Source organism: Gymnodraco acuticeps, unplaced genomic scaffold (assembly GCF_902827175.1).
Source record: "Gymnodraco acuticeps unplaced genomic scaffold, fGymAcu1.1, whole genome shotgun sequence".
NCBI lineage: Eukaryota > Metazoa > Chordata > Actinopteri > Perciformes > Bathydraconidae > Gymnodraco > Gymnodraco acuticeps.
Genome location: NW_022990042.1, coordinates 6,461,757 through 6,486,721, shown reverse-complemented (window position 1 = coordinate 6,486,721; position 24,965 = coordinate 6,461,757). Strand labels below are relative to the sequence as shown.

General features: G+C 40.8%; 1 protein-coding gene across 1 annotated transcript in view; it reads left to right on the top strand.

The window, feature by feature from the left end:
- The window catches only part of rem2 (RAS (RAD and GEM)-like GTP binding 2), a 45,023-nt gene extending 25,562 nt beyond the window's left edge, over window positions 1-19,461 (top strand). Inside the window, exons 4-5 of the mRNA XM_034215424.1 lie at window positions 1,789-1,966; window positions 19,034-19,461. Of these exons, the coding sequence (XP_034071315.1) occupies window positions 1,789-1,966; window positions 19,034-19,362 (507 nt within the window). The 3' untranslated portion in view covers window positions 19,363-19,461. The remainder of the gene's footprint in view (window positions 1-1,788; window positions 1,967-19,033) is intronic.
- Window positions 19,462-24,965: the final 5,504 nt, after the last annotated feature.

Sequence of the window (24,965 nt, the reverse complement as noted above, 5' to 3'; positions counted from 1 at the left end):
TAGAATCAGGTTGAGAAAGCGAGAGAGGACAAAGATGGTCCCAGGCAGTCTAAGCTGCTGTTTCAGCTAGAGCCACTTGGGCTAATTATGCCTCTGTGACAGGAAGCCCCAGTGGGATGTTACGTGGACACTGTTAAAAGGGTCAGGAGATTCAAAGTAAAGCGTGTCGCCCGTAAAGTCCAGTTAAGCAGAGACTCCTCTGCGTCCTCTCATGGGACGGTGGTAAAAACCTGAGTGCCCACTGTTTGCTTTAGCACTGTGCTCCAACACAAGAAAACAAGGACTCAGGGAGGAATCAATATAGTTTCAGTTTCAATATAGTTTCAATATATTGTTTATTTTAAGCGTTGCATAAGACTAACACATTGAGGGTCACAATCTGTTACTGCGTCGTTTACATTTTCAGGTTTACTGTAAAAGATTATCATATTTGTATTTTGTACGTATATATTTGTTTACATGCTTGAATGTTTAAAAAGTGCTATATTTTTCTCATACTGCCTGTGCTGCAGCACCTCTTTTCACCCTATGTCTGAAACCAGAGCCCAGTCTGCTCTGAATGGTTAGCTGACCGGCTCTGTGATTGGTCAACCGGATGTGTCGGAAATGTCCCGCCCTTTGGCATGTCTCGTACATTGTGTTGGAGCTCTAGCCAATAGAAGTGTGTTACATAGTGATGTCACAATGTTATGAAGGCGTATCAGGCAGGGAGAGAGAAACTCCCTTTGCAGGGAACTTTGGGATTTTAGCCTTTGCAGACCATTTACATGCACAAAAACCTATATAACACAGGAAATGGAAAATCCCCGAAAAGCATAATAAGGTGTCTTCAACGATTAACAGCAACGGGACAGTGATAAAGAGGCAAAAATAGAGTTAGTAGACTAACATATTAAATTAAAAAGCAGCACAAGTAAATTCAAATAAATTCAAATAAGTACACATCCATGGTATGAAGCAGCATGAAGAAAGTGAACACAAATATACAGTAACTGTTGAACTAGCAGCCGGTAACAACATTGATACATCTTCACCGTTTGAAGGAAATGGATAAAGCAGGCCTAAAAAAGACTGCGGCCATTGTGCCTAAACAGGAATATATGAACAAATACATTTTGCTCAGTCTTTTTATTGCGTCTTTGCTTCCTGGCAGTATAGATTTAGTTTAGGCTCTCTGGGATTTTTCAATCCCGCTGCAACCTTTTTTTACTGGGAACAAATGCCTGCACCCCCCTGTGAGTCACCAAAAAGAAGTCTCAAAATCAGTTCTTCATCATGCTGTGATTTACCCTCAGTGTTCTAATCCAAAATAAAGTACACCATTCAGATGTTTCTGTCATTCTGTTGCTGTTAGAGTGGTTGTCCATGCAGAATGTCGGGGTCCGATCATATCGATGTATACGTCTGGCGAGATTACTGACCCCAATTAGCTCCCGATGGCATGGCAACAGTGTGTGAATGTTAGTCTCTCTGAGCAGGTCGCACCTTGTATGGCAGCCTCTGTATGAATGTGTGTGATTGGGTGAATGCTGATTTGTTTATGTGAAAGCCCTTTGAGGGGTCTTAAAAATTGGAAAGGGCTATATGGAACCCAATTTACCATTCTATCACATTTTATTAATGAGCCCTTTGGTTCAAGGACAATTTCTTAATGGGATGTAAACGATCTGTAGCTACTTGACATCCCACACCTATACGGCTGTCATCGGGTCGGACCTCTACTTATATGCAAAACTGTTCGTGTTGATTTATTCATGTGTATGTGTGTGTGTGTCTTTGTATCCCCAGGACCTGTCCACTCTACAGTGCGATGTGTGTATTCTGGTCTTCTCAGTGACTGACAGGCGAAGTTTCCACCGCACCGCCCAGCTCCGCCTCCTCCTCAGAGAGTCCCAGCCACACACACCAATCATCCTGGTGGGCAACAAGAGTGACCTTGTCCGCTCCCGTGAAATCAGCTCAGAGGGTAAGTACAGTGTTTGTAATGTGTACCTTCCATATGCATACCCCTCCCCCTGAACAGCGATTGTCCAACCAAAGCTTAGCAACCATATAGGCTTGTCAGGTTTATCTACGTCAAGCTATTGATTTATTTGCAACCTGAAGCGAGGTACTCAGTATTTTAATTATGGATAGTGTCTTTTTTTTAACCTTTCCAAAACAAAAACACAAGCAACTAGAATTACTGCCTTGTGCCAAAAAGCCACCGTCATCCAGTCAAGTTGCAAAAAATGTATCAGTTATTCATCTTATCCGATCTGACATTTGTGTGAAATTGACTTAATAGGCGTATCATTATTTGAGTTATGGTCAAAAAACATGTTTTGTGAAGTCACAGTGACCTTCAGAATTCAAATAAGTTCATCCTTGAGTTCAGATGGATGTTTGTAGAAAATCTGAAGTGTTCTCAAGACATTCCTTAAACATTGCGTACATGAGAATGGGACGGAGATGAACCGTATAATAACCAATAAAAGCTAATCAGTTCATCTTTGAGTCCATTGGGTTTTAGCTAACTTCTTCACTATCTAAAAAATGGAACCTAACCTAGCTTTACTTTCATGGTAAAAGCCCTTTTTTTTTTGTGGGACTGGAGCAAAAAAAACAACATTTTGTACTTGTAAGGGAAACTTCTGTGTAGCAATGCAGTGGGAGTCACCGACTCATGAAGGAGACACGGGAAGAGCAGGAGCTTTGATGTCAAACACTGATGGTTTATTTGGAGCTTCGGCCGGAGAATTCACATCACAAGTCCAAGAACCAGAGGTTCTGACTTCACGGTAGAGTTGCCACGTCAATTCTGAAGAACTCTACCCCAGACCCACGTATTTAACTAGTTCAGAGAGAATCATCAACATGCTGCATAACAAGATAGAATGATAACACCTCTATCAGCTGACGCCAGCAGGCAGGAACAGGGAGACAGAACACTGAGAGCACAGCAGCCAAGGTTACGAGGTGCGTGTGCTCAGTTTGAACTGATAAACTGGGTCAAAGTTATGGGCCTTGGAAAATATTTCCCCAACAGTACTAACGTTTTTCTCTACTGTAAGTTGGTCCCAGTTGCATCATCAGCAGTCCTGTCCTGCTGTTTATTGGATTTGCGGAAGTTTACTCTTCAGCAACCCAAGCCAAAATCATTATCTGTGACATCCAACAAAACTCGTTGATTAAAGGTATTTTGAACCTTAGAAGTACAGTATGTGCAGTGTGACAACTGAAGGGCTAACAGGAGGAGGGCAAGGGGCTTCGCAAACGCTGTGTTTGCTTCTGACCAGACACAAGCCATGAAGAACAAATACCGAGCTGCTAGGTGAATGATACAAGAGAGGAAATACTTGAGAAAGATTTGAAATCCTCTCCCTTCTTCGTTTCTTTTTAATGCCTTTCAAACAGCTCTGCAAATGGAAAATCTCAAGTTGAAAAGTTATTGTAATTACTGGTAGATCTTGGTGGTTTTTCACAGCTGGTTATAATGGATTTGGGGATTCATATGGAGTTGGGCGCACACACATACAGACACATTTCCCCCTGGAGAGCAATTGTAGTGTGCTTTGGGCAATTACTGATCTATCTAGCCTCTTTTCTTTCTCTCTGTCTTAGCTCATCTGTCTTTCTGCCCTAGTATTTTACAATAAGTCTCCCTCAAGTTAACATGAGTCTCCATTAGAAAGACTCTTCGTCTTGGGGGGTGTATATCTAATATGAAATATCAAGGGATAAATGTTCTTCTGGTAAAATCCTTATGGGAAGATACTTCTATCAATTGTATAGGGTTGGAAATAAAGAGACTGGAAATTGAATTCACCCCAATGGCCATTTAGTTTGACCCCATGAATCACACTGAGTGAGATAAGGCTTTTTGAAAAAGCTCTTTAGTGTGAGAAAGGAAAACAAATCTATAAACAATCAATGTTGGGTACACATATGGACAGAAATGAATGTATTGCTCTAGTTTTAACTTGACATTTACGGTTCAAAGACAAAGCATCAACTGTTGTGGAAATATTTTCCAAGGCCCATAACTTTGACCCAGTGTATCAGTTCAAACTGTCCTGACTGAGCACACGCACCTGTAACCTTGGCTGCTGTGCTCTCAGTGTTCTGTCTCCCTGTTCCTGCCTGCTGGCGTCAGCTGATAGAGGTGTTATGATTCTATCTTGTTATGCAGCATGTTGATGATGCTCTCTGAACTAGCTAAATACATGGGTCTGGGGTAGAGTTCTTCAGAATTGACGTGGCAACTCTACCGTGAAGTCAGAACCTCTGACTCTTGGACTTGTGATGTGAATCCTCCGGCCGTTAACTCCAAATAAACCATCATGTGTTTGACATCAAAGCTACTGCTCTTCCCGTGTCTCCTTCCTGAGTCGGTGACTCCCACTGCATTGCTACACAGAAGTTTCCTCTACATCAACCTTCATTGGTTAGAAAACAAAATGTGGCTAGCTTAGTCAGGTGGCTTGGTCCACTTTAATATATCTTAACAAGTGGAAGTATTAGGTAGAAATCTTAATGACTTTAGTGACCTCCGACTATAATATCCACACCAGCAGGTTGACAAATGGGTTTTTTGATTAATAGTTTCAACAATTGTTGGACAGATTTTCATAAAATGTGGTCTTAACACGTCCCCAACATGTTCCCAATGGGATGAATTGTAATCCTCTGACTTTTCATTAACATCATCATCCTATCAAAATAAGAGTTTGTCCAAGAATCTGTTTCATGACTAAATAATCACAATCCCCTTAGCCTCAGTGTTGTTTGTGCAATTAAACACACACAAGTAAACCAACTTACCCAATCCTAAACAATAACATTCACTAAAAACTCTGCCTGCTAAACGTTAGCATGGTATGTTATCACTAACATTAGCATTTAGCTCTGTTTCAATTCTTCACGTCAGTTTACTATGAAATATGTAAATCATCGGTGTGTAATTTGGGGTGAGCCAAATCATTTCGGGTCAATTATCAGGTCTGTTTTCCAATGACAAACTAGATTTCCATGAAGATAAATATGAATTTAAACAAATCTGCCATGAGATGATTAAATAAGGTATAAACAAAATAGTGTGTAGTGGATCCAAATGATCAACATTCATTAGGCTAATGGCCGAAACTGCTGCCAGAGTCGCTGCTATTGAATATTGATGGAGATGAATGATTAATGCCCTTAATTATTTTCGGTTTTACATTTGTATGCAATTTAAGTCCATGTGCGTGACATTTTGTTTCTATGAGAGGTGTATTTTTGGGGTTGAAAAATCTAATGTAATAAAAGAAAATAAACAAGCCCTTGGGGATGAAAATGTTTATAGACATTTGAAATTGTTGATTCATTTAAGAAACAAAATGAATAAATCCTGTGAATCTAAGAACTCAATTTACTCTGGTAATCACTGTTAGCAGAGTCATTTGTCAACACAGAGTGGCAAGCCTTACAGAGTGAAATCTATTTTGGCATGCAACACTGAAGCAGGATCTTGGCAAAGCAAATCCACTGAAGAAGAAACACACAGTGCTGTACTGAATCCAGTCAGTGATGCTTGAAAATCCCATGAACAGAGATGTGACCACAGGCTCATTCTTTCCCTGGACTATATGATTGATTTTGATTTTTTTTTCTATGTAGCACTGGCAAGCCATCCCATTGTCAGAATCTCATTTATGTTTCAAATAGAAAGTGGTGAGAACTGCAGTTGCCAGCTTGCCCTTGATTTGAACTTGCATTCACAGTCTATACATTCAGAACTCTAGAGCCTTCTCTGCATTTCCTCTTTGTACTCCCAACATGTATTCTGTCACGTAATTAGACATGAAGACGTATATCTCCTGCTGCTGTTTCTCTATCCATCCCCATCTAATCCTCGAGAGTGGCTCCGTCTCTGTGTCCTTTGGGTCGTCTCTCTGTTAGGGATTATCTCCCGCTTACAGGACGCCGCTGTTCTCACTATCTTTATGTGCGTTTGTTCTAACCAAACGTGCACAACTGCCTGCATCTACACAGACAATTCAAACGCACAAACAGGCACGTCCCTCCATCTTCCAGCTGCCTGGTGTCAGCGAGGCTGTTTCATAGCAAAGACTGTGATAAGAGGAAAGGGACTGTGTGTGAGAATGGTGTGTGTATGCACAAGTCTCAAACAGATGTGTGGAAAGGCATTGTGTGTGTGTGTGTGTGTGTGTGTGTGTGTGTGTGTGTGTGTGTGTGTGTGTGTGTGTGTGTGTGTGTGTGTGTATGTGTGTGTGTGTGTGTGTGTGTGTGTGTGTGTGTGTGTGTGTGTGTGTGTGTGTTGGGGAAGAGTGGAGCTTGTTTTGCTGTCCTTGAAAGAACCACTTTTACGTTTTTAGACCTTTAGGCTGAGGATGTTTTTAAAAAGGGAGGCCATGCTGGTGTTTTTCACATCATATCTGGCTCTATATTTTTGAAATAGTTTGTTTTCAGCGGGGAAATTGCTAAATCATTCATCATCTGCTCCGGGTCAGGAGAGGCTGTAGAGGTTAATCGTCTCATCTCTTATCTGCACAAATTGTCAGTGGCCGCAGGTGAACTCAATATTCAGAGACTCGTTTTGATGTTCCCACCGAGTCAAATAAGTCCATGTAATGTAAAACGTCAACCCACTAAGAACACTCACTCATCTGTGCAGCTCCACCATGCTTTTAATTTAAGCTCTGACTTTAAAAGTTAAGCTTTTTTCTGGTTTTCCCACTGTTGGCAGACTCAAGCTGTATGAGTGAGAACAACTGGTCTCACTAAACTCAAAAAAGATAAAAGCCCTGATGCTTTTCACACATCTGTGTGAGAAGGCGTGTGAAAGGAAGAATATCAATGACTGATGCTTCAAAGGCCAGGAAGCAAGGTAGTTAAAGCAATCATTTGGTAGGTTTTCAGGACAAACAACATTAGTCATTGTTCACTGCAGCACTTGTGAAATAGAGTATTAAGTCAAATAGAAAGGGTAAAACAATTACATAGAAAATGCTTAAAGGTGGGGTAGCTAAGTTTGAGAAACCGGCTCGAGATACAATTTGTTATATTCCATGGAATGCTCTTAACATCCCGATAGCAATGAATATTTTAAGTGCTTTGACAAAAAATCCATAAAGAAATGTCATCAGTGGAAGCCGTAGCGCTGTAAAAAGCACGACCAATCATCTGAGCCGGCCCGGCTAAAATTACTGGATGGCCTACCTGCCTGTCAGCCTTCCATCTGTGCACAAACTTATCTCGTGCCCTCATTGGTCATGTGCGCGTTCATGTGTGGAGGAGGGGCTCTGGAAGGAAGTGGCAGATTTTTTCCGGCTGTGTATTTTCAAATTCTAGCGCACTCGAGCTGGTTTCTCCAAAATTACCTACCCCACCTTTAAGTGTTTAGAACTGTTACAGAGGTTTACGGCCAGTAGACTTTAAAACCAGAAAAAGACAATTATGCGATATTACCATGTTGAAAATGTACTGTAAGACAATGTAGTCTCATATCACGATATCCTTCATGGTCTATCAATGTGTTTCCTGTTTTCTTTTGATACGTTTTAATTTCAACACCTCTGTTATGTCTCTTTTGACTTACTTTGTGTGATTGTCTGCCCTGCCCTGATTCTTTCACATCCTGCCCTTGTGTCCTTGCCTTTTATCAGTCTCTGTCAGAACCTTTTATATTGTCTCTTGGAAAGTTCTGTCTGGTTTTGCATCATCTTGCCTTGCCCCGGATTCTTGAAATAAAATGTGTTTTTCCTTGTCCTGCATTTTGGTCCAACCTGCTCCGCCTTCCGCTTTTCTCTCTCCAACCTTTCTCCCCTGCCCCAAATGGTCCTGGACTCTAACCACCCACACACACACACACACACACACACCACACACACACACACACACACACACACACACACACACACGCACACACACACACACACACACACACACACACACACACACACACACACACACACACACACACACACACACACACACACACACACACACACACACACACACACACACACACCCAACCTCCCTCATCCAGCACCAGTCATTTTTCTGCCCATCTCCGCTACACTGAAACTGTACTTTGAACACTTTAACTATATTATATTATGAACATTTTAAACTGTATACCCCGGTTATCTAGGCACTTTATTTTGTTTAATGTATACCAAGTTTATCTAGGCTCTTTTTGTTTTTTTGTTTGATGTATATGTGTCACACTGTAGGACTGCGAGAAACGATATTTTGATATTTCTGGATGTAGAATTCTTGACAATAAAGCTGACTTTGACTTTGACTTGACTTTTGACAGCTATTGATATAACAACGATATATTGCCTATCCATAACTGAGGGTCTTCAAGGTTATTCACACCAAGTAGAGAAATGGAGCAGAAACCCCCTACTACATACAGTGGGGCAAAAAATTATTTAGTCAGCCACCAATTGTGCAAGTTCTCCCACTTAAAAAGATGAGAGAGGCCTGTCATTTTCATCCTAGGTATACCTCAACTATGAGAGACAGAATGGGGGGAAAGAATCCAGGAAATCACATTGTCTGATTTTTAAAGAATTTATTTGCAAATGATGGTGGAAAACAAGTATTTGGTCAATAACAAAAGTTCATCTCAATACTTTGTTATATACCCTTTGTTGGCAAAGACAGAGGTCAAACGTTTTCTGTAAGTCTTCACAAGGTTTTCACACACTGTTGCTGGTATTTTGGCCCATTCCTCCATGCAGATCTCCTCTAGAGCAGTGATGTTTTGGGGCTGTCGCTGGGCAACACAGACTTTCAACTCCCTCCAAAGATTTTCTATGGGGTTGAGATCTGGTGACTGGCTAGGCCACTCCAGGACCTTGAAATGCTTCTTACGAAGCCACTCCTTCGTTGCCCGGGCGGTGTGTTTGGGATCATTGTCATGCTAAAAGACCCAGCCACGTTTCATCTTCAATGCCCTTGCTGATGGAAGGAGGTTGTCACTCAAAATCTCACGATACATGGCCCCAATCATTCTTTCCTTTACACGGATCAGTCGTCCTGGTCCCTTTGCAGAAAAACAGCCCCAAAGCATGATGTTTCCACCCCCATGTTTCACAGTAGGTATGGTGTTCTTTGGATGCAACTCAGCTTTCTTTCTCCTACAAACACGTCTAGTTGAGTTTTTACCAAAAAGTTCTATTTTGGTTTCATCTGACCATATGACATTCTCCCAATCCTCTTCTGGATCATCTAAATGCTCTCTAGCAAACTTCAGACGGGCCTGGACATGTACTGGCTTAAGCAGGGGGACACGTCTGGCACTGCAGGATTTGAGTCCCTGGCGGCGTAGTGTGTTATTGATGGTAGCCTTTGTTACTTTGGTCCCAGCTCTCTGCAGGTCATTGACTAGGTCCCCCCGTGTGGTTCTGGGATTTTTGCTCACCGTTCTTGTGATCATTTTGACCCCACGGGGTGAGATCTTGCGTGGAGCCCCAGATCGAGGGAGATTATCAGTGGTCTTGTATGTCTTCCATTTTCTAATAATTGCTCCCAGTTGATTTCTTCACACCAAGCTGCTTACCTATTGCAGATTCAGTCTTCCCAGCCCAGGTCTACAATTTTGTTTCTGGTGTCCCTTGACAGCTCTTTGGTCTTGGCCATAGTGGAGTTTGTAGGTGACCAAATACTTATTTTACCGAGGAGTTTACCAATTAATTCATTAAAAATCCTACAATGTGATTTCCTGGATTCTTTCCCCCCATTCTGTCTCTCATAGTTGAAGTGTACCTAGGATGAAAATTACAGGCCTCTCATCTTTTTAAGTGGGAGAACTTGCACAATTGGTGGCTGACTAAATACTTGTTTGCCCCACTGTATGTATACAAGTCCCTAACCCTAATATTAAACTGGGTCTACAGTCCTGTGTAGAGGGGCAATGTATAAACATAATTTGTATGGTGCATACAATACTTATCTTTTAAAACAGTAATATGTAACAATAGCTAATAGTTTGCCCTTATGGATAGGTAGCGCAGAGTGATTTAGCACAGGTTATAGCTCATGTAATTGCACCAGGATTCATGGGTGACAGTTACACCATCATCATTGCAAACAGGCCGATGTATCTTTGTGAATAACATTTAATGTGTTTTTTCAGACATTTTCATTTATATAAAGAAAGATATAAACAACAACTTTTAAACCTATAACATATAATGTAGTCCCCCTGTTGAAGACCTTAACTATTGTAAATTAGGGTTGTTTATGCTAACAAAGCTGTTTTGAAACCCCCTATGTGTTCTGCTGTAATCGAACTATATCAAGGACACGTAGGTTCATGTGTTTGGGGTTAACTTCATGCATAGGAGGGTGAGAGATGAGACTGAAAGCAATTCAGTGGAAGGTTCTCACAAGGACAGAAGATGATAAAAGTATGTGAGTGTCTGTGTTTATTGTCTGGAAGTGCAGAAACCACAGTCTGGGGTCAAATCCTGTTTGCTTTGCTTTCTTGTGCAAGTTAAACCGAGGCAGCGAGTGTGAAAATGTGGGCTCATCGTTGCCTGCACATCGCTGTCGACTCACATTCGGTCACGGCTTTGGTGTATTCTTAATGACACGCGTGGAAGGAGGAGGGAGGCAGGGAGGCGAGGGATGAATAATGAGACATGCCTACACTCAGCATATTCTCCCTCCTTTAAAAAAAGAGAAGAAAAAAACCCCAGGAGCAGCGATATGGAAATGTGTTGTCTCTGTTCCTGAGGCGCATGACAGGGATATTCTCTCAGGACAGACCTTTAAGGATTCTCTCTAGGGCTGTCAACGCTCATTCATCTGGAAACCTTAAAAAAAAAGTAACAACATGTTTTATCTCGTGTAATTCCAGCACAGAAAACAGAGCAAAGGAATTTTGTAAATGATGTGGAGCGGGGGACAAACACACCGGACAAGGTGACCACTGTAACAATCTGATAAGAGCATATGCTCTGTGTTGCACACACTATACGGGGGGCAATCACAGGGGCTCTCCTTAACAGCAGCTTAGTCAACGCTTACAGTGAGTAGAATATCGGAAAACTGTCAAACATCATGCCAATAATTAAGAAATAATCAAACCGCTGAGATGATGAAATCAAATAAAAACAACCCTCTGATTTCTCTCACCAGTTTGTCATGCGTTTCTTTATTAGCACACTTTTATCTTCCTCCATGTCGTGTCAAATGTTTATATAATAATTTAAAGGTGGGGTAGGTACGCTTGAGAAACCGGCTCGAGATACACTTTTTGTTATATTCCATGGAATGCTCTTAACATCCCGATAGCAATGAATATCTGAAGTGCTTTGACAAAAAATCCATTAAAAAATGTCATCTCTGGAAGCCGTAGCCGTAGTGCTGTACAAAAGCACGACCAATCATCTTAGCCGGCCCGGCTAAAATAACTGGATGGCCTACCTGCCTGTCAGCCTTCCATCTGTGCACAAACTTATCTCGTGCCCTCATTGGTCATGTGCGCGTTCGTGTGTGTTGGAGGAGGGGCTCTGTAAGGAAGTGGCAGATTTTTTCCGGCTGTGTATTTTCAAATTCTAGCGCACTCGAGCTGATTTCTCCAAAATGACCTACCCCACCTTTAAATAACATATATATATTATGTCTTATACTCTGATTGTCTTTCACACATTTAAATAGTATTTGTAATCCTATATGTGTTTAACAGAGACATATGTTTAGGATTTACATTTAAGGAAGGGCAAAAGGTGGATTTGCAAATGGTTAAGGACTGGGGGGGTTTAATGGTGGGATTGATAATGCCATAAGGGAATTTAAGGGTGGGACCAGTTGGCTATTCCCTAGTAGTGTGACTGTAAGCTGTGTTCTGGGTGCAGAACTTCTCTATCCTCTGAGGATGAAGTTGCTCTGTTCCTGCATTTGAGATCAATTTCAACTGACTTTCTTTATTACTTTATTAAATATGTCAAAAGATAAGCTTTGTCCATGGATCATTTATCAGTTTCTCTTAAAAATGTCATCCACACTCCAAAATACAAGTAAACACTCATGATTTAGTGACTAGTTCAATTTGTTGGATGAATACCATGTATTCTTTCTGATTTGTGAGTCTGAAGATCCTCCTTAGAAACACCCGGGGCCCCAACAGTGCTGCTGTCATAAAGTCTATTTAGGCATGTTCAGTGACACTTTTATCCTCGTATCTCTCGCCCGCTTCCACACACTGTCACACTTGGAGCATGTTTATCATTTGCTCAATATGGCCGTGGTGTGGCCCTGCTCCTCAGGGCTTTGATTAATATGCACTCTGGCTCCGTCTGCTTAGTCAGCATTCTTTCTGTCCCCTTCCTCTCCTCCTGCTCATTGCGCCTGCCATCTTGCCTGTCGCCTCTTAAGCTGTCCTCCGTCCGTCTCAGTGACGCCTCTCTAGCTTACCCTCTGTCTGACTCGTCCTCCCTAACTTGTTTCCTTTCTCAAAGTCTGCACAATGGAAGGGCCTGTGCTTCCTTTGCTTTCTTGTTTCCTTGTCTCCCTACCTTTTTTCCTTGCCTTGTTTATCCTAATTTATCTCCCTCTTGTCTCCTCGTTGCCTTTGCTTGTGTTCTCTATTCTCAACTCCCCTGTTGTTTTTTCCTCTCTCCTTCTCTCCTTTCCTTCTTTCCTCTTTTGGTTTGCCCTTCACTCACTGTATCCTCTTTATTCTACTATTGTTTCCTTGTCTACCGTCTTTGTTCCCTTTGCTTGTTACTTCTCTTTTCATCTCATTTTTTGAATCTCCTCTCATCGTCTCTCTTCTTTCCTCCTCTTTCCGCCTCATCTTCCCTTGTTTCCTCTCCTCTTCTTTCTTGTCCTTTCTGTTTCTTTTCCTTGTTTTCGCTTTATTTTCTTCTCCTTGTTTAATCTCCTTTCTATTCCTCTTCTCTCTCTATTGCTGTTGTTACCTTGTCTCCTTTCCTCGTTTCCTGTCCTTGTTTACCACCTCACTCCTCTGTTTTTCCTCCTCAAATGTCCTCATTACTTTTTATTTTCCTTTTATGTTTCCTTTCCTTGTTTCCTCTCCTCTCCTTTCTTCTCTTTACTCTTTACTTCTATCTATATATTTTATATAATACTTATCCTCTTGTTAACTCCCTTGTTTCATTTCTCTCATTTCCTTTCCTCGCCATCCTTGTTTTCTCTACTCTTTCTTCCTGCTTTCTTTTCTTGTTCCCTCCGTTTCCCTTCACTCCTAGTTTCATCAAATGTTCTGGGTTCGTCTTTTCTCTAATTTCCTTTATCTAATGTCCTTCTCCCTTCTTCTTTCGACCTCATCTTCCCTTGTGTCCTCTAATTATCCTAGACTCTCTCTTCTCCTATCTTTTAAAGCTTTCTACTTTTCTTCATCTTCTAGTTCCCTCTGCTCTTCTCTTCGAATATCCTCCTCTCCTTGTCTCCTCTTGTTCTCCACATTTCACTATGTCCTTTATTTTTCTTCACCTTGTTTCACCTCCTCTGCACTCCAATTTCATTTCCCAAATACTCTTTTAAAGATTGAGTTCAATTTGATCGGCTGCCGTAGGTATTAGGATAAGCCCTGTTGACCTGGTTTAGGACTTGTCTCTTTCCCTCTCCCTCTTACCTCACCCAATATTAGGGGACACTGCTATGAGTGGACATCTGCTGTGCAAATGAAATATTACTCACAGATTAAATAGTTCGTTAGTTACTAAAGTTAGTTACTTAAAAAGGTGTAAGAAGTACTAAGATCTTGTACTAGTGTAGGAACAAGTTACAAGTTAAAGTCCTGCATTCAAATGTTACTCGTAAAAGCACACCCATATTAGCATCAAAAATATACTTAGTATAACAAAAGTAAAAGTATTCGTTGTGCAGATTGGCCCATTTCAGAATATATGATATGTTTTATAATGATTGATCATGAAAGTGTTCTCAAAGCTGGTAAAGGTGCAGCTAGTTTGAATGACTTTGTATACTGCAGGGTAGCTGGTGGATTTACTCCAGGTGGAACTAAAGTCTGATTTAACACTTGATTATATTTTTCATCATTAATCCAAGTCTGTAAAGTAACTAAAGGTACTTAATAAATGTAGTGGAGAAAAAGTAAACGATTTACCTCTGAATTGTAGTGGAGTAGAAGTACAAGGTAGCATAAAATGGAAATACTCAAGTAAAGTATCTCAAAATTAAGTGTAAGAGTAAATGTACTTTGTTACTTTACACCACTGGTTACTCGATATTCACAGGATATCATCAGGAACAGCTTGTGAACTGCCTTGACGAATAAAATAAGAATCAGAAGCCGGTTTATTGCCAAAAAGGGTTACAAATACAGGAATTTGATTCGGAGCATATAGTGCATACATAAACAAACTTAAAGGGGACATATTAAGCTTATTTCAGGTTCACATGTGTATTTAGTTCCTCTACGGTGACGTGTCTCCATGCTTTAATGTTCAGAAAGCTCTTTATTGTTCTCATACTGCCTGTGCTGCAGCACCTCTTTTCACCCTCTGTCTGAAACCAGAGCCCAGTCTGCTCTGATTGGTTAACTGGCCGGCTCTGTTGTGATTGGTAAACTGCTTAGAGATGTCCCGCCCGTTAGCCTATCACGTACAATGTGTTGGAGCACTAGCCAATAGAAGCATGGGTGTTAAGTAGTGGTGTTGCTACGTCGCAGAGGCTGTAGAAAAAAGGGAACATACTATAAAGGACAATTTGAAAGGCTTTTTTCAAAACTATTACAGCATTTAAGACATATAAAATAAACGGAATATAAATATACGAAAATTAAGTACATTATGAAAATGACTATTTACTCTGAAAGTAAAGCAATATGTGCAGTATATCAGAATTTAAAGTGGCAGAGCGGTGCAGTTATATAACAGGTAGCATTGAACAGAATTGTGAAAAACATAGAGGAATGTGCAATAACAGTATGACATATGAGAAATGGCTCACATGATGAAAAGTACCCAATAAGCAAAAGGCCCTAAAGTAAAGAAACATTTTGTGAAAATCATTTGACAACAGTTCAACTTGTAGCTGGCAGCCACACTTTGCAGTCTTTACGCGTTCATGTGGTGTGAGTTGTATACAGTCATTATGGAGTCAGAAAATAAACCTTAAAAGCCATTTTCTGCACAAATCGTCTCGACAGCGCTCAGATGCTGGCACTGAAAGAGCAGACGCAATCAATCCAAGCCGGAGCATAGTGGGAAAAGCTATTTGAGCTGGTGCTGGAGCCCATTTGTAGCAGAAGGGTCTGTTTCTGTCAGCGCTCCTTATCATCCTGCCTGTTTGACCAGAGACAGACAGGAGCTGTAGCTGAGATATAGAGCCATGCAAACAACACCTTTATTCTCCTGGGCTTATCTAGCTGAGTCACATTGAGATCAAAAGTAAAACATTTGTTTATGCTGCGACAAATACAGCAAATACAACGAGATTTGTGTTATCATATACCATTCTGTGAACACACTTTTCTATAATGTTTTGGTGATATTTTAATTTATGATATTCTGGACCGTCTACAATAGGATTTGTTTTAATATAATATAAAAGTATGTTTTTTCGACGTACCATACTATGATGTTATTTATGATGTTTTGCACAAACAACTCAAACGTTTTTATCTGATATTTTTGACATGCTATATCTTTTCTAATATTTTATTAGACTTGCCTTTTTTCCAACATACCACACAATGACGTTTTTTTTGTCATACTGTACCATACTATTGTGTTTTTTGTGATACCTTCTATTTTTTTCAACATACTATACTGTACTATGACTTATTTCAAAAAAAATTCAACACATTTTATCATGTTGTTTTTTTCTGATATTTTCGACACACAACAGTCGGATTTAAACATCGTTTACTATTACGTTTTTCGACATTACACTGACATCTTTTCTGTTATTTTCGACATACTATACTATGACAATTCTTTCAACATCACATACTATGATTTTGTTCTGATATATTTTTAACATACTTTGGTATTTTTTCTGATATTTCCGACAAACTGAAGAAGGATTTGTTTTAACACAGTCTACTATTATGTTTATTTTTGACATACAATACTTTGAAGTTTTTTCAGATATGTTGACATACTATATACTACAACCTGAGAATTGTCCTATTTGGGAATTGATCATAGATATGAATTAAACACACCAAACATTTCAGAATGTGCTTTAACAAATAACAATATACAGCAGTGCTATGACATATTATACCACAACTTTTATGAATGATGACATTTGAATGATATTCCATACCATTGAAATTGGATTACTTTCCATGACATACTGTATTTTAGCTCTCAAGCTAGCCCCAAAACATTGTTATGGAGACATGCTGATTACATGTTACTTGTTAGACGCTTTTATCCAAAGCGACTTACATACTCAATACTGTGGACAATCCCCACAGGAGCAATTTAGGGTGAAGTGTCTCAGGGACACAACGACATGCTGACTGCAGTGGGGTTTGAACCTGTGCTCCCCTTGTCCCAACACCAAGGCTCTATCCACTGCGCCACACGCCTCCCTAGTCCCATGCAAGCTCAGTAACTTTAATTATTTTATCCTTACCACTTATCGCACAATCCCAACCCTTTTTATTTGCTTTCAACTAATCACACACTCCTTATCAGTGAGCGGAGGTTGCCCAGTGAAATGTAAACACATTATCTCCATGACAGCTGAGCAAACTCCATCCGATAGGGGAAAGTGTGCTGTGGTTTCAATCACAGGAAAATGTCCTTAAACTGGGATTGTTTTGTATGTTTTTTATATATTTCCAAAGTCAAGAATGCACTTTTAAGCATACCTTATTTGTTATATCAACCACCCAGCAATACATTTATCAGAATTTCTTATAATAAATTACAATCCTGAAAAACTAATTTCATTGTTCTCTTAGTCTCATGGCTCTCAGGCAAGATTTCCTAAGCATACTAAACAACAAGGACTGTCATTTACTCACAGAGAAGATGCTGTAGATTGACTTCATTTGTAACAATTTGGTCCATTGGTAGCAACAAATTGACACATTGGACTCTAGAGTCTCCCAACAGCAGTGGGCTGTCGTGTCGATACAGAGCGATTATCCTGTGGTGATGCACATTACACAGCAGCTGGGTCGTGGATGTTGAACTGGTTTGATGTTCAAATGTCCTTACATTTCAAACTTCTGCCTTCATTTGCCATTTGCTGCTGCCAGTGCGTGAAACCTCAAATGTTTAAAGGTCCCCTATTATACTGTTTTTCATCAATATGTTATAGGTCTCAGATATATACAAAACATGTCTCTGAAGTGTTTGGCTCCAAACACCAAACAGATCATTGGAGCATCCCATAATCCCCTCTGTTTCAGCCCTGTTTCCAAAGTGCTGATTCTCTGTCTGTTACTTAGATGAAAATAAGGAGCCCCTCCCCACGCCCCTCTGAGAGATATTTGGTTACAAAGAACACAATGGTACGGAGCCCTGGAGGGTTCATAGAGAGAAAAATAAATAAAACGTGGCCACGTTTTACTTTCTCGTGGGCACGCTTTAGTAACTCGTGCGCACGAGTTACTAAAGCGTGCGCACGAGTTACTAAAGCGTGCGCACGAGTTACTAAAGCGTGCGCACGAGTTACTAAAGCGTGCGCACGTTACTAAAGCGTGCGCACGAGTTACTAAAGCGTGCGCACGAGTTAATAAAGCGTGCGCACGAGTTACTAAAGCGTGCGCACGAGTTAATAAAGCATGGCCTCGTTTTGTGTGTGTGTGTGTGTGTGTGTGGGGGGGGGGGGCATTTGTTTATGATAGTATCGTTCGTTCCGGTGCACTCCGGCAGGACTATAGCACATCGAGATTAAGATTAAACACATTTCTTTCACTTGGGAATACACTTAACTATGGGGAACCAGATTTGTTTAAAGTACTGTTCGTGGTAATTTGAAAACAAATGCCGGTGGTGTCGGATACACACGAACATGCACACAGAGCGGAGCTGAGCACACACACACACATCATGCGCCCCGGTGACAGGACATCTCCTTCATAAAGCGAGGGGGAATACTCTGGTAGTTCGATGTGTGTATAGGTGTGTGTGGTTAAACGTAGCAGCCTCGATCTCTATTCAGCGGTTCTAATGAAGGGAAACGCAGTGAAGTAAACAGTAAAAGGCACAGCTCTTTGCAGCTGGTGCTGCTCTTCTCAGATTCTGCTGAGTTACACTTTACTGCCTCCAGTGCCCTGTACGACGAAGCCAGTTCAACAGACCCTGGACCAGGATATGTTCGATTTACCCGGCTTAACTGACCCTAACAAACGCGATGTCGATAAGCTGGTTATCAACTCAGTAAATCAACCAGGGTTTCTCTGTCCGGCTGAGAGCGCGCTCAGGTGAAAGGGACGGGGTTAGCAACATTTGACCACACAATCACAAACATGGAGATGCGTGCTGACAGCGCAGCATCATACTTCATGAATGAATAGTGTAAATAGCCAATCCTGCTTCGTAGTACAGGCCACTGGTGCCGCTGAGATTTCATAAAGTGAAGGAGGTTTTCCTTCGATAAAACAGCTGTGGGCAGCAGATACTGTGAGTCAAGGACAGGAATCCCTCAATTTAAATAAAACGAGGCCACGCTTTACGAGTTACTAAAGCGTGCGCACGAGAAAGTAAAACGTGGCCACGTTTTATTTATTTTTCTCTCTATGAACCCTCCAGGGCTCCGTACAATGGTGCTCTAGGAGGAGATTCAGGTGATAAGGGGGGGGGGGGGGGGGGGGTTACCTTGCTTGCTGATTGGCTAATGGTTATACGAGCCAAAAAATCGTTATGACATCATAAAGTGGCCAAAATCTGATCAGCTCATTTTCAGACAGGTTTTTATAAAAATGGATCAGGACAAAAAGGGAGCGAATATTTTTTCCTGATCCTTTCAGAATCTCTTTACACAGAGGGGACACATGTTTATGTATAAAAGACATGAACAAGTGGATTTTGCATAATAGATTACCTTTAAACCATAAACCTTCCTTTCTCTCTTTTCCCAGAGGCCCAATCCAGCGCCAACATGTTTGACTCCCTTTACATGGAGCTCTCAGCCTCCCTGGACCACGGGACCACGGAGCTGTTGGAGGCCGCCGTTCGGTCTGCGAGGGGTGACTGCGTGGGCCCCGGCTGGACCGACGGAGACCCCGGTTCAGCCCGGAGAGAGAGCCTGACCAGCAGGGCCAAGCGCTTCCTGTCGGGGCTGGTACCGCGCTCATACGGTCGGGACAGGGATCGGGATCGGGGGCGATACCGGGAGATGAGCCGCCACCGGGGCAGCAAGATCCTCCGACAGAAGTCTCGCTCCTGCCACGACCTCAGTGCACTGTGACACACACACACACACACACACACACACACACACACACACACACACACACACACACACACACACACACACACACACACACACACACACACACACACACACACACACACACATCACACACACACACACAACACACACACACACACACACACACACACACCACACACACACACACACACAACACACACACCACACACACACACACACACACACCACACACACCACACACACACACACACACACACACACACACACACACACACACACACACACACACACACACAACACTCCAATACATGCGCACACACCAGATTAGAGGAGATGGCAAAGTGTAAAAGATGGAGAAGATGACTGAATACAGGGACAATAAGGAGATGGAGACTAGTATTTGTGGGGAAATTGGAGGGGAAATTGAGCAATGGTGGTGTAGTAAAGTGGAGAGAAAATGGGAAAGAAGGTTTGATAGATAGAGCCGAAGATCGTAGCACTAAACCTTTAATCTTCTTCATCAGTGAAACCAATGTTACGATTTTTGCAAGAAAAATCAGATCAAATGATAAGGAGGTGAGCTTGATTTGCAGCTCCAGCTAAGGTGAATCAGTGAGCACTCATTACCTGATGAGAGCAGATTAGCGCCAGAAGAGAGAGTCACATCAAGAAGCTGATTGGACACTTACTGTGGCGGACTAGAAGGGATGGGGGAGGCACAAATAAACACACAAGTAGCACGCACTGATTATGTAGAGACTGATAGCAATCCAATGTATACCTATTGTGAACCTTGTTTTATAGCATGCCGAGTAGACGATCTAAGACATGACCCTGTAGGTTTTACAGTACCTGATACTGGGTTTACTGTACCTCAGTGGCCAATAGCTAATGCACAATCCAGCTAGTGTCTCTAGCAATGCCATCTTAAAGGCATAACCCTTTATTTAATAAGAAAAAAGAAGACCCCTTTCTGCGCATTTTTCTAGCCACAATTGTTACACTGCATCCATCTTGTGTGTCCCGTACCGATTTGGAAGTGTTTGATGATTCCAATGGCATACATTCATCTGTGATTTTTATACAAGGATAAAAACATCAGCGGCCAAGCCATATTTCCGCTGGATGCACCATGAGCGATCAGCACAAAGAACCCTTTACCCAAGGAAGTGGGGCGAAAGAAAAAAGGTCAAAATGGCTACAAAGAATAAGCGGCGTTGACCAGACTGAACTTTTCTTCAATAGACGCTGAGTCACTGAACGCTGGGATGTTCTTGAAGTAAGACAGACAAGAGACAACCTAATCTACCTGTGGCTGTTCAATGTTTTTCCTTTTTCTCTTTCTACCCACTGGCATTATTATGAGTGTTGAGATTGTATTATGTGGGGGCTGGCCACACAGGTGACCAACAAGGGAATGTTCTAGAAAGGTTTGGATAACTCGTCAAGCGTGGCAGCGTCACTGACACATGCTCACCGCTTGTCACAGTCAACTAGGCACTCTTGTCTTTCCACTGAAAATAAATTAATTTTTGTTTGACATCCTAATTGATTTCCTTGTCTTTTTTTTAAATTTTTTTTAAATAACAACAATATGAAATGAATGTCGTTTCTAGGAGGAGGGATTGCATGACAGGTCTTGACTCAGGTCCTCTCTAGAGACTTCAACACGACAGTTACTCCATTTATAACTAAACTGCAAAAACATGCAAGTCAGCACTTTGTAACAAAATCTCAGGTTGAAAATAGATTGAATCATGGCTTCAAGATATATGGAGAACGATCATTATGGGACATCTGTCAAGTTTCTTGCTTAATGAGAATGTACAAACTAAAATGTGTCTCCCGCTGATTCTCTACTGTCCTCAATGGCTGTCCGGGTACTGCAGATTTAATCAGCATGGTTCCTAAAATGATTATACTCTAATAAGTTCAATAAAAGTGTATGTGTAAATATAATAAACCACATTTCATATTCAATATTCCTCTTTTCAACGCAACCGTTAACTGCAATCGTAATGCATTAGTAAAAGGCAAAGTGAAAGACATGAACCTACAGCGAAATAGCGCCTGAATTTGCAGCGCATCTTGGCTTCATGGTAAAAGAGGGATTGTCAGCTCACTGTTTAGGTGTAGTTTACTTAAAACATTTGGTGGAGACAAACCAAAAGAGATTAAATATTGACTTACAATAAGGTGGCCAGAAACAGTACTCCAAATGAATGATCATTTTGCCAAGTGTGTTAATAAGCTAATGTTTGCTAACAAGCTAGCTGTATCATCTGTCATGATAGCCATTTGTCAATGTTCAGGTTGAAACTACAGCACAATGTATCCATTACGTCAGATCACCTTAGAAAGAGGTTAGAAAGTGAAGTAAGTATTTTGAAACATAATCTGTTTAACACCCGTTTGTGATAATGAATAAATGAAAGGGACCATCAGCTGGTTACAACACAAAGGTTACAAAAATGGTGTGAATAATTTCTCAATGAAAAGTCCATATAAAACAACATTTTTTAATGAAGCACAGTCAAAAACACTTTTTCTTTAGGATACAAGTTGTCTAACTACGATTAGGGTCAGGGTTAGCAAACGCTTATTTACACTAGCGCTGGTCAACATTATTGTTCTTTTTAAGTCTTGTTTCTGGCCACCTGATGAATTTAAGTCCAATATTTAATATATTTTAGTTTGTTTGGTCTCCAAGTCCAGAAAAAAAACGTACCCTAACCATATCAACTTATAAAGTAATTTGCCATTTGTCATTCTAATAAAAATGTATTGAGGCACGTTTAACCTACAACACATTTGATCCGTTTTTTTATACCACTTCAGTTAAGTAAGGATATTATGTTTCTTTGCGATTTTGGGTGAAATGTGCTTGCAGTAGGGTTGGGCTAGAAAACACTTAACCCTCTGAGACCCACATAGGACATTTCCGTTTTTGTATTTTTTTGTGTTTTGCCTAATAAATTGTCATTTCTTTGCAGTAAAATCAAGTTTTACACATCCCAGAAATCAGCACAACCTCAGCTAATGATATATGTCATACATTAGAGACTTATATACACTATAATAGGGGATATTTGCCCATAAATAAAAACTAACTAAAAAACGGAGCTTACATTTTTTACTTATTTCATTAAAAAGAACTGCTAACCATAACATTGAAAGAAACATTTAACACAGGAAATTGCACACATTTATTATCATTGTATCAGAACTGATTAGAAGATTCTAATTTATTCTGTTCATTAGTTATGCCCATTCTTTTGGACAGTGTCCATGGGCGTTTTTTAGTGAGGAATTGTCATTTTTTGTCCTGCCAATTTTGAAGAGTACACATGATATATATCCTGTCCACAATCACACATGGCATGCTGAGCAGATTCGTCTGAATTTTCATCAACATCGTCACCTTGAAAAATCTGCTCCAAAGCCTCAGCTGTAGTAAACGTCCTTGCCATACCTCAGTTTACTTTCAAAACACTAAAAGAACGTATTCCAACTTTTATTTTGTTTTCGCGCGTGGAATTATACCGGGGGGGTATACTACGAAGCAGGATTTTCGCTTAGCCGGCTAAATTCAGGGAAAACTCTGGCTTTCCGGTCCTACGAAGCTGGTTCTCTTTTTAGCAGGCTAGATCTCCATGGTAACTTATGCTTAGCGGCTAACCTGGTCGGGACCAGGTTAGGTTGCAGGCTAAGAGCTCAACTCAGTGAAAGCACTGCCTGCTGACCAGGGGCGTTGCCTGGACCTGGAAACATTCGGGGCTTAGCCCACAGTGGTGGCGCTACAGTCGAATTTTCTACTGCAAGACTCCCCACACGCACATACACAATTGCGCCATCTGGTGTCACAAACGTGTGCCTGCATTAGCTTTGTTACGGCAATGGATTGTGGGAGATTCTCATAGCACGTGAGGATTTCTTGAGGGTAAGGTGCCTGTATTATCTCGGTGGACAAAATGTATGTTTTTATTTTATAAGGACAATAACGTACTGTTGTGTTTGTTTAGTTTAATGTTAATTGTTTAATGCTCACAGTCACAGCAACATGTTTTTGTGTGATTGGTTTTATATGATTTATCAACGTGATCATCAATAGCTAATCTGAGCACCAGACCCCAGCTCACGTGTCGTTTTATGCTGTCCATTGAAATGCAGGAAAGTAATCACCAGCTCTGAGTGATCTGTTGCCGAGGGGACACTACACCGGAGTTACATAAGCAGAGATAAAGTGCTATTTTGAGGGAACTCACCTCCTCTGGGGTCCCCCAGGAAGAATTTTTTTAAATGTTGAAGTTAAAAGCATCAATCTTGTGCAATTTGAGAGCAACATTAAGAGATATGGATACATCTCTCAACACCCATATGTCAACAAAAATCAAAGAATCAGAATCAGAAACGGGTTTATTATTTAAAAACACTTTATTTTCCAATTAAATCATAAACTATGTCAAATTATTAGAAGTTGTTAGTAATCAGATTAAACAGAAAAAAGGGATGGAAGGAGGAAATAATAATCCCTCATCACTTGCTGTTTGCGGTTGAAATGATCTCTTTTGCTGGCCAAACATGCTGGATGTAAAGCAGTGATGTCTCACTTGCCTTGGCCCTGTATCTGCAGTCCCTAAATCAGTCATGTTACTCATTGACTCTTGTCTGTTCTGGTGTTCCTGTTCATTGTTGTCTCTATGGTCGTTCTTGTCTGTTGTATCTCCTTCTTGTGTGTCCCTTTCTCCTGTTCTCCTTTCTTCATCCTCTACTCTGTTTGGCTCATCTGTGATGACTGTGTAGGTAACACAAACAAGTATGTAAGTCAATCAGTTTCCAGCTCTGTCAAATAAATGAATTTCAAGATACACAAATTTGTCTTCATTAAAATGAGTGTCACCACACTGTCACAAAATGTAATACTAACCAATTGAAAATAGTTAAATGTACATCTCTTGTAGATATCACTGTTAGAGTAGTTATCTGCCAATAGGACATAATCATTCCTATACAAATGCAGTTTGAGTAATTCACTTAATATATTCACTTCATACTTTAATATAGTCATTTTTACTTGATACTCTAATATAGTCATCTTTCTGCATTCAAAACTAAGGAAAGCTGTACAATTTGACATGATAATGAGGAAAAAAGGCCTCCGACAATGCAGATAATTTTGTGATCATATCAATTTTAAGATGGGGGTCAAGGCTTAATATTTGGGAGCATAGTGTCCCTTGCCCCCTTTCAGGAGCCCCACTGGATTAGCTTTGATCTGAAAGCTTGTTAGCTGGCTGTCCATCTCATAATGTACACATAGAAACTAGCTGTCAATAGGAATATCAATCAGAAGAATTATAATTTCATGCAAAAATCTGTCACAAAAAGAGGTTGCACATTTAAATTCAGCTGTTGTTATGGCAACGTCAGTGGCCAGACAGCCACATTTACTGCTGCAAATACGTTCAAACATGCTGTTGACACGTAAAGCAGTGGCAACTATGCCACCATTTCAGCTGACTTTTCCTCAGAAATACTGTCACATAACATCCATATATTTCAGTGCTAGGTTGATGCTTAGCTAAGCTAACTATGAAACACTTTAACTGACAGGACTC